We start from the raw sequence: 15413 nt of genomic DNA, 5'->3' as shown, positions 1-15413 counted from the left end.
CTTCTCCCTTCCCTTCCATCTGTGATTCTTACCCATAAGAACTTGACTTAATCCAAGAAGCTGAAGTCACTGAATCTGCAAATTCCAGAAAGTCCCACATTATCAGTCTCCTCAGCAATATGTTCCTTTCTAGGGACCAGTTCACAGTTGGCTCTGACTGGACACCAGATACTACTACTACCAACAGGAAAGACTTCATTTGGTTCTTCAAAAATACTTGTCACCCTTGAAGAGCCAGAAACTACTGTGGAAACACAACCCAAAGCTATATTACTCCTTTGGGTCTTTAACCCCTCTCTGAATTTCTTGCAAGGGGTTGCTACGAAAATGGTTGCTCCCTCCTTTTAAGAATGGATTGGGGGGACAACCTGGCCACATTTGCATTTGCTCAGGCTTTTCACCTGGGCTTCTGAATTTGGTTACTCTGCCTGTCAGGTAGTATCTGGAACCACCTAATGAAGCCCTGCGACGGCATCTATCACTGGATAGCTGCGGAGCAGACGCTCCTGCGGCTGACGGGGAGGATTCGAAAGCACGCTGTGCCAGAGCCTTTCCTGGAGGGAGCGCTGGCGCGCCTGACTGTTGGCTGGCGCAGCGCTGGCGAGCTGCACAAAGGAAAAGGCCCACAAGGTGGAGTCACTCGTACGTACGCGCCTGCCGAGCCCGGCTGCTGCACAGCCCGTGCTCCCGGCTCCAAATGCGAGTGTGTCCAGTGGACGCTGATAACTGAACGAGACTACCCCTAACGGGGGGAACAAACTAGCCACCCCTGGTTCCCCGGAGTCACGAGATGGGACGGTCAACTATACTTCATACAGCCCTTCTTCCAGAGCCCCGGCGGGCGGCCGCAGAGCTTCCTGCCAGTCCCTTTCTTGCCCGGGTTCTCCACAGATACCAGGCGAGGGGGCAGGGTGTGGGGTGAGGGTGGGGGTAGGGTGGGATACCAAACTGAAGTCTCTGTCTCCTCTCCCCGACAGCTGGAGGACAGATCTTGAATCTCCCCCAGTCCTAAGGGACGATTCAAGATAGGTTCCTAGTGGCTCAGACAGTAAGGAATCTGCCTGCAATGCAAGAGACCTGGGTTCCATCCTCCGATCAGGAAGATCCCTTGGAGAAGGAAATGGCAACCCACTCCAGTGTATTCTTTCCTGGAGAATGCTATGGACAGAGGAGCCTAGTGGCTTACAGTCCATGGGGTTGCAAAGAATCGGACACCACTGAGCAACTAACACTTAGGGGAGTGGGCACGTCATCCCCACGAATAAGGACACGCGCGTGCGCACCTCTCCAGTCAGGCACCGCCCCCCGGGCGGGGAAAGGTGCGCGCGGAGGCGGGAAGCGCTGCGACGCGCTGTGAGGCGGCGTAGGCGGCGCTGAGCACGCCTCCAGGTGCCTCAGCACCTCAGCTCCTCAGTCCTCCGCAGCCGCCGAGTCGGCGCGCCTCTTGTGGCCTGACAAGAGTATATACTTCATCCCGAAGTATAGGAGGCAGAGCCAAGGATCGGACCTCAGATCCAGAAACCTATTCACCCTCCTCGACCCAAGAAGCCAGAAGCAGGGTTACGGCGAGATTGGGGCGACGTGCTCTTCTCACCTTCGGAACTGCTACTTTCCTGTCTCCCAGAGGCAGTCGTCGCGTTGGGAAAGCGGCTCGACCTAATCTTTAAATTTACCCCCTGCGGGGCGTGGCTGGCGTCCCCTAGCCGCGCAGCAGTGGAGAGTTGGCCTTGATTGTGAGTGACTCTCGTTTCGTGCCTTAGGAGAGCGAGAAAGAGTGTGAGGGCCGAACATCCTTTGGAGGAGATGCCTTTAAATAGTCATCCATAGCAGCGATAGAAACAGATTTGTGTTGCTTTGTTTTGTTTATACCGAGTGGTTTTTCGGTGAAATGCTGTTTTGGTTAAAAGAAGAAATGGCCCCTCAGGAGTTCACACGGCGACTGGCCACAGTGATCACGCATGTCGGTAAATGACGCTTTTTTAAATCTTGCGTTTTATTAATGGAGGGTGGGGGCGTTATCTGGGGCCTAGTCTCCCCCCACCCCCTCACAGCAGCCCTGGGATGGCCTTGGGTGTGGACCTCGCTGCCTTGGGTGCTGCTCTGTAACGGGCATCCCTGGGGCGCAACCCTCGCAGCCCTCGGGTCCGCCGCAGGGCAGGTGTCTTCACCAGGCAATTGCCAAGTCTGTTGAACCCTACACCGAGGGCTCCCTGGAGGTTAGGATCTGTTACCTGCTGCTGACCGCGGGCAAGGGTGGCGAGCTGTTTCGTAATTGACGCGACTAGAAAGGAGAGGAAACAGGAGGAAGGGAAGCCGGTGCTTTCCAGCAGAAACTGCTGCCAAGGCACTGGGAGACGGGGTGCCGAGGTGCGGGCCACAGTAGAGGACCTCTGCGCAGCCCTGCTCCCTGGCCTGTCCCGTGGAAGTGCTGCCTGGAGGTGTCGCCCTATCCCTGGTGAAACCCACTGAGAAACCTCTGCAAGCCCCAGGAGACTGAGCAGTTTTAATCCTCTTCCATGAGTTAAAAAAGGGGAACAAAACACGCATGCCTTCTTCCAGAAATAAGGGTTATGGTGAAAAGACAGGACATTGAGACAGTGGCAAGGTTGATTCTTTTCATCATTCCCCCCACCCCTGCGCCTTCCCCGGACCTCCTTAAATAAAAAACGCATTCAGGTTCAGATCTCTTGAATGTAGCTGACTAAAAGTATCCTGATCATTCTCTCTGTTGCTCACTTCACTTTGAGGTCCTTCTGTGAATGCAAATTAGTTTTCATGGATAAAGTCAGTAAATTTTCAATCTCATTGTTCTACCCATTTGTTAAAACTGCTTTCTTGGTATTTATATGATAAATATTGCTTCAATTAGCCATCAGTGCTCTTTGAGCACGCTAGGTCGATGTCTTTAGTACAATAATGATACATTCATTATTCATACTTATGGAATGATACACATGTGGGGATATACTTTGGAAAATGATTTATGGATACATGGGGAGGCTCAGTTCTGATGATTCAGTTTTAAAACATATTTCTGGTGCCCAGTGTGGTCACTGAACTGGTTTTTAAGACAAAAGGTCAGTAGAATTCTACCAGGAAAGACTGAATGTGAAATACTGCTGAAGGCAGGATAAAATAAAACAGAACTTCGAGTCTGAAATATACTGAATGCTGAGATGATTGTGCTAATACCAACAGGGAAAGAGCAGTGAACTGGGGGTACAACTGTCTGGATTTGAATCCTGCCCTAGAAAAGTCATTCAACTTCAGACTGGAAAATGGGAATTTTAATAATCCTTCCCACCCAGCTCAAAGTCTGCTTGTAAGATAATGTGGGTGAAAACACCATCTAACCTGTGACTGTATGGACCCTCTGCCACTAAAGATATTGGGCAGATCACTGGGCCTCTTTCAGGGTGAAGCTTCCCATCAGTTAAACGAGGAGGTAGATGTGGACAATTATTCTCACCTGTTTCTCTGGATGTAGGATCTTCTTGAAGATATGGTAGGCAGAATATTCCTTGGCTGACACCAGGCTGCTGGTGGGGCCCAGACTATGGTATTTTCTTCTCCACCTTACTCCCTCCCTCTTTCCATAGTCAGCTCCATGTAGGATACAAACATGAATTTGCTGTAGTTTATGCCCTCAAAGAACTTCTAATGACCCCTGGCATTTGTGTGCTTTGCAGCATTCTGTCTCTTCCTGTGTAATCCCACAAACCTGTGAAGTAGATGGGGTATACATTATCACTCCCATCTTACAATAAAGGAATTGAGACTTAGGAGGTTCATCATTTAAGGTTTCAAGAGGTTAACCAGTGGCAGGCTTAGGACTAGAAGGTACTTTTCAGATGCTCTGTTTGAGGATCTTACTGAGGGGTTCTCTAACCCTGAAGCTGCCCTGGCCTTCATGGAGAACTGAACTGTGTAGCTAGTAAAACTTCTGTGTTTTTTTTTTTTCTTCCTCCATTTTTATTGATATGTAATTAACATACAGCAAGTACTGTATACATTTGGGATGTATAATGATTTGACTTAAACACATCATGAAACTATTACCACAATAAGTTTAGTGAATATCCATCATCTCATTGAGGTACAACACTGTGTGCTAAGTTGCTTCAGTCATGTCCAACTCTTTCCAAGGCTACAGGCTGTAGCCCCCCAGGCTCCTCTGTCCATGGAATTCTCCAGGAAAGAGTACTGGAGTGGGTTGCCATGGCCTCCTTCAGAGATGCAACATTAAAGAAATAAAAAAAAACCTTTTTATTACTTGTCATAAGAACTCTTAGAATTATTCTCTTAACAGCTTTCATATATAACATACAGCAACCTTAATTATATTTATCATGTTATACATTATATCCCTAGTACTTATTTATCTTATAACTGAAAGTTTATCCTTTTTGACTCCCTTCATCCAATTCCTGTTTCTCCCTACCCTCTTCCTCTGGTAACCACAGATCTGATCTCTTTTTCTACAAGTTTGTGTTTTGAAGTATAGTATTGGCTCTGCATTTGACTTCAGGCATTTCCTCGGCGAGCAGCCTCTGAGGGGGTGTGGTCATGAGTTGGGGAAGGATTAAGAAGTGCTTGGAGCTAGATGTAAAACATTCTGGTCCTGTCCTACCCACTCACCTGGGCAATAGCACTGTGCTTTCTTATTAATTCGGCCACTTCTGTCTCTCAGTCAGTTCCTCCTCCAGCTGGGGTTTCTGCTCTTTCCACAGTCCTTTAGATTTGACAGTTCAGGTCTGGGGCCTGATGATTCAGTTTCTGAAATATCTCATGAGTCTCTTTCCTCTATCCATTCCCACTGCTACCTGCTTGTGACCTGCTTCAGAATGTCATTTCCTCCTGACTAACCCTTGTGCGAGCCTCCTGCCCTTCTTGTGTTTGCTTCTAATCTATACCAGGAATAAAAACAACAGCAAAGCCACACATATACACAGCACTGTGTATTCTAGAACCTTTAATGATATCCATACATAGTCATTGTCTGTAGCCTGGAGTACAAGCTATGTACTATTTGGCACTTTTCCTGTCTTACTCCCCAGTATCTGATATTTCTACACCTATGGTTGCTTAACTCAGGCTCTTCTGTTCTCCAGCTTTGTCCCACTATATTTTTCTACCCTGTTCCCACTTCTAAACTTTTGCTTCTGCTTTCCCCCCACCTTGAGTGACCCCCTAATATGTTTCTTCTCACGCAAATAGTATACACCTTTCAGTCCTGAATCAGTGTCGCCTTCTCTGATCCTGATATGAGGACATAGTGATTCCTGCTTTTGAATTTGAAGTAGGTTTTGTTCTACCCACATGACACCTCTCATACTCTCCCTTGTATTATGGTTAGTTGGTTATTCATGTGCATATCTCTGCTCCTAGACTCTTCATTACTTATCCATGTAATAGATGGATACTCACCTAACACAGGACTTCCCTCTAAGGAGGTACAGGATAAATGTTTACTGAAAAAATGAGTGATTTGTTGTGCCTTGAACTGGACTTTGAGTACTTAGTAATGCCAGGCAATTTTTACACTTTTAAGAAGAGCTTGGAAGCATTTGTAAATAACTCTTTTGTTTCCTAAACCCGATTTTTCAGGTAGACATGAAGTCCTTCAAGTGTTCTTCATATGATGTGGTTCTCTGTGGGATCTCTTTTTTTGGATTTTGTTAGTTTGTCAGGGAACATCATAAAAATACGCACTTCACATGTGAAAGTGTTCCAGTGTGTTTTTACCCACATGGGGCACAAAAGAGGACCATCCTTTCACCTTTACTCAGGACTGTACAGTCACATTGATTCAGTTACAGAATTTCAGAATCAGAAGTATTGTATGATTTTCTCCATCCCATCCCTTTCAAGTCTTTAATCTTCTCTGAAACTTTTACTGTACTGGTATTTATAGGCAAAGGTGCTGCCTAAGAAATCGTGAACTTTCTCTTAACGCATCTCATATTGCTCTAGAACTTTGACAGACAGGGCACATATGGCTAACACAGAGCTTCTATTCAGTGGAAACCCTTAGTCATCCAGCTGATCAGTGTTGATAATGCCCCATGCAGGTTTCACATTTCTAGTTCAGGTCACTCTCCACCTTTTCATCTCATATTAGAAGTAATTATTTTTACCTTACTTTATCATTGTTCTAAAATAATTTTATGTTTGTCTGTGCCCAATTAAACTGTGAATCAGAAGGGACTATCCTTTGAGATATCCTTATATAATTGGAGTTTGGATTGGTGGCTGTTTTAGTGACAAAAGCTGTAGGATTTTGATTTGTAACCCAGGTTGCTACGTTTAGGACACTGCTGGCATTAGTAATAGGCAACCATAAGAATGCTAAACTAAGAAATTCAGCTCACAATTCTTTATACTATACAATGGAATAGTGGCTGAAATGCCTCAGATTATGTCTCAGCTAAAGTTGGTGCTGAAAGAAGAGTCTAATGAACAGAGTATCTGCTGCTCAGATGGGACTACCTGCTGTGAGGACAACTAGACATGCTGGAGTAGTGACTTCACCTATGCTAAAAGTGAATTAACTGGATCTGAGCCATTTTTCTGTTAAGCTCTCTAGACACTGTGCCTAGGGCATATGGACTAATAAAACTGTTTGCACCCTAAAAAAAATAATTGACAACTAAATTGCAAAATAAAATTTAAGAAATGTTTTAATGCTCACAATAAAATAATATTTTATTACATTAAAAGCAGTGCGTATTTGGAATTCCACTGCCGGAATGCCAGTGTGGAGAACCCCATGGATCCATTCCCCAGTGATACATCTGTAACATCTGGTGAAAACTGTAAAATAAATAACCTTTTAAAGTCTCTGAAAGCTGTACTAAGGGCATATAGAATATGAAAAAAAATAAAGTCAAGGAAATCTACTAAATCTGGGTAAAAACAGTGAGTATGTGGTACCTGAGCTGCGATCTGCTCCCTCTCAGCTCGGTGTAAAGGAAGCTCCACTCTTAATTGGGTCATGGCCAAGAAGACAGGGCTTCCTCTCCCCTCAGCTCTCAATTAAGAGACAGAGTATCTCACCAGGAGGGGCAAGGTGTCAGCGTTTCTTATATTCTCCAACTGTAGGTTGCAGAGGCTCAGTTCTTGGTGAGTGTGACTGAAAGGTTAGGGTCTACTTTCCCACTCCATCCTCACTCATAAGATGAAATCTTTAAGCTACATGTGCCTTTGACCTGCTTCATTTTGTACTCCAAGAAATGATATAGACCTAACAGAAGTAGAAGATATTAAGAGGTGGCAAGAAGACACAGAAGAACTATACAAAAAAGATGTTCATGACCCAGATAACCACGATGGTGTATTCACTCTCCTAGAGCCAGACATCCTGGAATGCGACATCAAGTGGGCCTTAGGAAGCATCACTATGAACAAAGCTAGTGGAGGTGATGGAATTCCAGTTCAGCTATTTCAAATCCTAAAAGATGATGCTGTGAAAGTGCTGCACTCAGTATGCCAACAAATCTGGAAAACTCAGCAGTGACCACAGGACTGGAAAAGGTCAGTTTTCATTCCAATCCCAAAGAAAGGGAATGCCAAAGAATGTTCAAACTATCACACAATTGCACTCATCTCACATGCTAGCAAAGTAATGCTCAAAATTCTCCCAAGCTAGGCTTCAACAATACGTGAACCGTGAACTTCCAGATGTTCAAGCTGGTTTTAGAAAAGGCAGAAGAACCAGAGATCAAATTGCCAACATCTGCTGGATCATCGAAAAAGCAAGAGAGTTCCAGAAAAACATCTACTTTTCCTTTATTGACTATGCCAAAGCCTTTGACTGTGTGGATCACAACAAACTGTGGAAAATTCTTAAAGATGGAAATATCAGACCACCTGACCTGCCTCCTGAGAAATCTGTATGCAGGTCAAGAAGCAACAGTTAGAACTGGACATGGAACAACAGACTGGTTCCAAATTGGGAAAGGAATACATCAAGGCTGTATATTGTCACCCTGCTTATTTAACTTATATGCAGAGTACATCATGCAAATGCCAAGCTGGATGAAGCACAAGCTGGAATCAAGATTGCTGGGAGAAATATCAATAACCTCAGATATGCAGATGACACCATCCTTATGGCAGAAAGTGAAGAAGAACTAAAGAGCCTGTTAATGAAAGTGAAAGAGGAGAGTGAAAAAGTTGGCTTAAAACTCAACATTCAGAAAACTAGATCATGGCATCCAGTCCCATCACTTCATGGCAAATAGATGGGGAAATAATGGAAATAGTGACAGACTTTATTTTTGGGGGCTCCAAAATCACTGCAGATGGTGATTGCAGCCATGAAATTAAAAGACACTTGCTCCTTGGAAGAAAAGCAATGAGCAACCTAGACAGCATATTAAAAAAAAGAGACATTACTTTGCCAACAAAGGTTCATCTAGTCAAAGCTATGGCTTTTCCAGTAGTCATATATGGATGTGAGAGTTGGACTATAAAAAGAAAGCTGAGCGCCAAAGAATGGATGCTTTTGAACTGCGATGTTGGAGAAGAATCTTGAGAGTCCCTTGGACTGCAAGGAGATCCAACTAGTCCATCCTAAAGGAAATCAGTCCTGAATATTCATTGGAAGGACTGATGCTGAAGCTGAAACTCCAATACTTTGGCCATCTGATGAGAAGAACCGACTCATTTGAAAAGATCCTGATGCTGGGAAAGATTGAAGACAGGAGGAGAAGGGGATAACAGAGGATAATGGTTGGATGGCATCACCGATGTGATGAACATGAGTTTGTGTAGGCTCTGGGAGTTGGTGATGGATAGGGAGGCCTGGCGTGCTGAAGTCCATGGGGTTGCAAAGAGTGTGAAACAACTAAGCAACTGAACTGAACCCATGTGTCAGAGTCAAAGAACACCAAACCCTGATTGATCTTGCCCTAGCTCCCTTATAGGGTGGAGTTTTGACATGAGGAGATACACTAAGAAGACCAGAACTTATGGCCTTAGCTCAGAGATTTTCCTCAAGGAGAGAGAGACATTCGCTGAGAATAGTGAGTACAAAGCCTTCCCCAAAGGAACTGACTTGAAACAGAGTATGGGGGAAGCTGAAACTTAAAGAAAATCTTGAAAACAATGGAGAGTTTGGTGGTAGCAATTAAGAGGAGGCTAATAGCTCTATGAGAGTGACAAGCTAAGCCATAGGCCAGCTTATTTACCAAGATAACCAGGGAAAGAGATATTAAGATGTGCCTTCCTGAGGTCAGAACAAGCATCAAAGCCTCAAAAACTACCTCTGCCTAAATTTGATTGGGTTAGACTGTGGAGCATTTGACAAATCAGGGCATTGTTATAAACAATAGAGAAATCAGTGGGTGTCTAGTCCATTTGGGCTACTATAACAAAGTATCACAGACTGGGTGTTGGGACCAGCCCAACAATGAACTGACCTGAGGGAGCAGTGCTGCAGAAGAATAAGGAAAAATAAGACTCAGAAATAAAGTGGGGATCAGGAGGCTGATGCCAGTCTCAGGCAAAAGCCCAGATCCTAATCCTTGCATGCCTTTTATTGTTAACTTCTACTTCCTTATTCCTGCTCTAGAGATATCTGTTCTTTACAATCTCAGATCAGGGATAAAGATATACAATGCACAGTCCTCAATGTCAAACCTTTAGGCCTTTCATGACTTTGTTTAGCCTTTTGGTTAGTGAGGCCCTTTCTCAGCAACTCCCTCAAGGCTCTGGTTATGGGAACAGTCACTAATGGTTTTCCATCAGTCACATCAGTACTTCAACATCTTGTTTTCAAGATGTCTTTCCATGATGTAGTTTTTACTCCTCCCAGCCCTTTGCCTGGGGGGTGATGAGAAAGTCATTCTTATTTTTCAAAGAAGCCCCAGTAATTATAGTACAGGCCTGTGCATAGCATATTCCCTATACTGGTATAAACAAAAGGAATTTGTTTATATCCCCATGGTTCTGTAGTCTGGAAGTCTGGAATCAGGGTGCCAGCATGATGAGGGCCCTTTTCTGGGTCACAGATTCTGGATTATATCCTAACACAACAGAAGGGGCTAAAGATCTCTCTGGAGCCTCTTTTGTAAGGCACTAATCCCACTTTTGAGGGTTCTATCCTTATGACTTATGCACTTCCCCCAAAGCCTCCACCTACTGTACTATTACGTTGATCTTTAGTGGTTAGGATTTCAACATATGAATTTTGTGGGGACATAAACATTCAAACTATAGCAGTGGGCAGTGAATGGAGCCTAACAGTTGGTGTGATATCACAAGAGGCAGACAACTTAACAGATCTGGAGAAGAGACAGGCAAAAAAGCCCTGTTAAACCTCCTGTTATCTAAGAGTGACTGAGAGCATGTCCAAGGCAGCCTTGTCTGAAGAATGATACGAGAGGGTTCATACTGCAAGAGAAACAGACTTCACTAAAATAGTCTTAACTGTATCACTAAGCAAACAAGTGAAGAAATACCAACAAGTAACAACAGGCCCCAGAGATGGGGAAAAGGGGAATCAGCATCCAAATTTACTATAATATATTACCTAAAACATCCAGTTTTCAACCAAAACTTACAAGATCTGCAAATAAACAGGAAAGTGTGACCCATGAACAAGAGTAAAAAAGCAGGCATTAGAAGAAACTGTAAGAAAGTTCAGATGTTAGATTTAGCAAAGACTTCAATTTAATGCAGCCACTATAGATACGTTCAAAGAGTGAAAGGAGACCATGATTAAAGAAGTAAAGTATAATGACAATTTCTCACCAAACAAAGACTATCAATAAATAGAAGTATTTTAAAAGTATCAAAAGGTAATTCTGGAGTTAAGAACTGCAACTGAAATGAAAATTTCACTAGAGGGGCTGAATAGTGGATTTGAACTGGCAGAGGAAAGACCCAAGGAACATGAAGATAGATCAATAGATAATGCAATCTGAAGAATAGAGGGAAAAAATAATGAAGAAAAATGAACAGAGCCTCAGAGAAATGTGGGGACACTATTAAGTATACCAAAATGCATGAAATTGAAATACCAGAAAGAAGAGAGAGAAAATGGAGCAGAGATAATATTGAAAGAAATAATGACTTTTAAAAAGTCTCAGATTGATGAAAAGCATTTGTTAACACATCCAAGAAGTTCAGTTAAGTCCAAATAGAATAAAGGCAAAGAAAACCACACCTGGTCACATCATAGTAAAAATGAAAACTTTTAGAGAAAAAATGACTCGCTATGTGTATGGGACCCTTAGTAAGGTTAACAGCTGACTCTCATCAGAAACAATGGGCACCAGAAAGCAGTGGGATGACATATTCAAAGTGCTAAGAGAAAAAAATTGTCCATCAAGAATCTTATATCCAACAAAACTATCTTTTAAAAAATAAAGGTGAAATAAAGACATTCCTGGATAAGCAAAAATAGAGAATTTGTTGCTAACAGAGTCACCTTTGAGAAATACTAAAGGAAGTTCTTCAGGCTAAAATCAAGTGACCCTAGGTGAACATTCAAATCCACATGAAAAACAAATAGTACCAGTAAAGGTAACTAAATGACTATGAAATTATTATTCAGAGATAACGTGGTGCTCTAAAGACTGAATGGATGTTACTGTGTTTATTATGTGAATGCCAGATTTTGGTGAAGGATGCCAAACAGACACTGGCTTCCCAGGTGGCTCCACTAAAAATTCCTCTTGCCAATGCAGGAGATGTGGGTTCAATCCCTGGGCTGCGAAGATCTCCTGGAGGAGGAAATGGCAACCTACTCTAGTATTCTTGCCGGAATAATCCCATGGACAGAGGAGCCTGATGGGCTACAGTCCATGGGGATGCAAAGAGTCAGACATGACTGAACAACTGAGCATGCATGCCCTGACCTCCCAGCAGATATTAACTGAAATATTGTCATGGTGATAATAATCATGTGTGTTGTAAAGAGCGGTCATTTATGAAATCAGGATTCCTTAGAATCAGCATCTAAATAATATTGATTTAGAGGTGATGATTTTCTCTGATATGGAGAATATCAATGGCAATTCCTACCTTTTCAGATGTGAAGCAGGCTGCACCCAGGCTTTGCCAGTAAAGAGCTATGTAGCTGTTTAGCATGTCATTTTGGCTCTGAGTCTTGGTTCTCTTATATGTTAGATGAAGATAATACCCACTCCACAGGACCAGTAGAAGATGAATGTCTGAATAGTACCTTGTAAGTGCTTAGTGCTTGTTGGAGGGGAGAAGCAGAGATAGTGAGAATGGCTTTAGACGCAAGGACAGCATCCTCTCCCAATTTGTCCGTTGTCCTGGTCCATTGTAGGCACCATCAGTGCTACTTCTCTTCCTCTTGCTCCTCCCCAGCTCCTGCCTGTCTACATCTGTTCTGGCAGGGTTGCAGGCCTGAATTTTCTACTTTAGAGCAGAGTGTACATTCCTGATCCTGGGGCCACCCGTCTGCTTTTTCCATTATGGTGACCAAACAAAAACTGAGAAGTATAACCCAACCACCTGAGTGTTGCTGAATCTCAGCATTGTGGACACCCTCAAGGCTTTCTTGGTGTGAGGGACAGTTTAGAAAAGCAGAGGAAAGGGAAGTATTGCCTCCAACAAGTATTAGCCTCCTGGTCTCAGAGAGGACCTCCCACTGAAGGTTTCAAAGGTTTCATATTTCTAATGTATATGCAGGTCATGGCTGAACCCATTTGTCCAGGGGGTTTGATTTGCTCTCAAGGAATGCATCCCTAAAGCTTCAGTCCTCCAGTTCACTATGCTGGTGTCCACACTAGGATCCTACATTGTCTGCCTTTGAAAAATACCTGTGGGGTTAGCAACCTAACATTACAGATTACAAGCAGAAGTTCTAAGAAGGAGCTCAAATATTAGAAATTTAGCCATCAAAAAATATTGGTGGGGAGAGATCTCTGATAACTCTCTCCGTTGGTTCTAAAATAGGTCTTTTCTGGGATGATATTATACATATAAAGTAATATACTGACAAATACTTAAAAGTAATATGAAATTAGACCTTAGGCTAAGGAAGAGGAGGGTAAAGGAAGATGTAATGAGAGCAACTTCTCTATTCTGTTTATTATTATTGTTATTATTACTACCCATTTGAAAAAGAAAACTCACATTTATTGAGTGCAGTGCCCTTTCATATGTGCCTTTGTATCTTTGCAGCTTGGGAAAGTAAGTGTTATTACTTTCATTTTGATAAATGGCAAAATTAAGAATAAAAAAACTAAGTTAAGTTAATTGCTTACAGCTACAGTGCTGCTAAGAGGTGGAGTCAAGATTGGAACTGAGGTCTAATGTCAAAGCCTATGTTCTTTCTATTATATCAGGGCAGACATTTTTCTTGCTACTTGAAAATAATTTTGAGGGTGGATATTATGTCAGTTTGGTACTGGTGAAAGATTTCTGCCTTACTTCCTGTGTGCTCCTTGAGGGCAGAAATGATGTCTACTTCATCGTATGCTTAGGTCTAGCTCAGTACCTGGCATTATTCATGAAAAAGCTCTCTTTTTGTTTGTTCTATTTGAGTGGTTTGGAAAAGGGCCCTGGTCTCAGTCTCTTAGCCTTCCTGGGTTCTCCCTCTGTCTCAGTCCTATTTATGGTTCTTCTCACCAGGAATGCTCTGCCTGCCTGTCCAAATCTTCCAGGGTCTGTCTGAAGCCTTCCCTCCCCCAGGAGCCTTGCACAGATTGGGCCAGGTTGGGCCCAGCCTCTTTCCCCTTTCTGAACACCTATAATAGTTGGTGTCCATTTCATTTGTGTTTATCTGCATTTGTTTGCAGTCTACCTTGTATTTTTTTCTTGTTCCAAATATTGGCACTTGTTTCGTTTGTTGGTTGAACATGTGCTAGAGTCTTTTCTAATATAACATGACCATGCCTTACTTCAGGACAGAAATACCAACTAATATTGCTCCATGGTCTGGTGGAATAAATTAGCCATGTAGTAGGAGATCAAGAATCACATGTTTAAATAAATGGAATTTCCTCATCTCTAAAGTAGGATAATAATTATGCTGGTCCTTCTGCTTATTTTATAAGTGGAACTATATTGTATGCTTGAAAATGGTTAAAAATAAATAAATCCTTTGAAAGTGAAGTGAAACAGTTTGTCGCTTCAGTCATGTCTGACTCTTTGTGACCCCATGGACTGTAGCCTACCAGGCTCCTCTGTCCCTGGGATTCTCCAGGCAAGAATACTGAAGTGGGTTGCCATTCCCTTCTCCAGGGGATCTTCCCAACCCAGGGATCAAAGCCAGATTTCCTGCATTGCAGGCAGATTCTTTACTGTATGAGCCATCAGGGAAGCCTCAGTGAGGACTATAGCCAAAGGGACTCTGAATATAAAATGATCCCAATTGTTGCTTTATGGACTAGCAGGAGAAGCATGGAAGGAGTGTTTTCAGTTCAGTCCAGTTCAGTTCAGTCGCTCAGTTGTGTCTGACTCTTTGCAACCCCATGAACCACAGCACACCAGGCCTCCCTGTCTATCACCAACTCCCAAAGTCTACCCAAACCCATGTCCATTGAGTCGGTGATGCCATCCAACCATCTCATCCTCCATCATCCCCTACTTCTCCTGCCCTCAATCTTTCCCAGCATCAGGGTCTTTTCCAATGAGTCAGCTCTTCGCATCAGGTGGCCAAAGTATTGGAGTTTCAGCTTCAACATCAGTCCTTCCAATGAACACCCGGGACTGATCTCCTTTAGGATGGACTGGTTGGATCTCCTTGCAGTCCAAGGGACTCTCAAGAGTCTTCTCCAACACCACAGTTCAAAAGCATCCATTCTGTGCTCAGCTTTCTTTATAGTCCAACTCTCAGAGCCATACATGACTATTGGAAAAACCATAGCCTTGACTAGACAGACCTTTGTTGGCAAAGTAACGTCTCTGCTTTTTAATATGCTGTCTAGGTTGGTCATAACTTTGCTTCCAAGGAGTAAGCGTCTTTTAATTTCATGGCTGCAATCACCATCTGCAGTGATTTGGGAGCCCCCCAAAATAAAGTCAGCCACTATTTCCCCATCTATTTGCCATGAAGTGATGGGGCTGGATGCCATGATCTTAGTTTTCTGAATGTTGAGCTTTAAGCAAACTTTTTCACTCTCCTCTTTCTTTTATTGTCCCTCAAATCTACTGGCATAGTAAGTTTCTTGTACTAACTGGAAGCCACAGCTTGAGCAATGTGAGAGTGCCGTTTGGGGCACAGGCTGAAAATAAGAGGTTTCAGTGCTTTCAGGAGATGGCAGTGGGGCCAACATGGGCAGAGGAAGTGAGGCAAGGGTGGTGGAGGATATGAGGAGGCTGCGGGGCCCCTGGAGCAGCTGCCTTGAGGGACTGTGCAATAATCTGTTCTATGCTGAGAATCAACTGCTCTCCTTGCTTCTTTCTTTGCAACTATCCTCAGCTGTCCTGGG

General features: G+C 43.4%; 1 protein-coding gene across 1 annotated transcript in view; it reads left to right on the top strand.

Moving 5' to 3' along the window:
• Window positions 1-1345: 1345 nt before the first annotated feature.
• MCF2L2 (MCF.2 cell line derived transforming sequence-like 2) overlaps window positions 1346-15413 on the top strand; it is a 255566-nt gene continuing 241498 nt past the window's right edge. Inside the window, exon 1 of the mRNA XM_081571158.1 lies at window positions 1346-1964. Within this exon, the coding sequence (XP_081427284.1) occupies window positions 1889-1964 (76 nt within the window). The 5' untranslated portion in view covers window positions 1346-1888. The remainder of the gene's footprint in view (window positions 1965-15413) is intronic.

The sequence above is a fragment of the Giraffa tippelskirchi genome, chromosome 2 (assembly GCF_054371585.1).
Source record: "Giraffa tippelskirchi isolate mGirTip1 chromosome 2, T2T-mGirTip1v1.2.pri, whole genome shotgun sequence".
Taxonomy (NCBI): Eukaryota; Metazoa; Chordata; class Mammalia; order Artiodactyla; family Giraffidae; genus Giraffa; species Giraffa tippelskirchi.
Note: the sequence above shows the minus strand (reverse complement) of the source record. Positions and strands in the feature narration are given on the sequence as shown.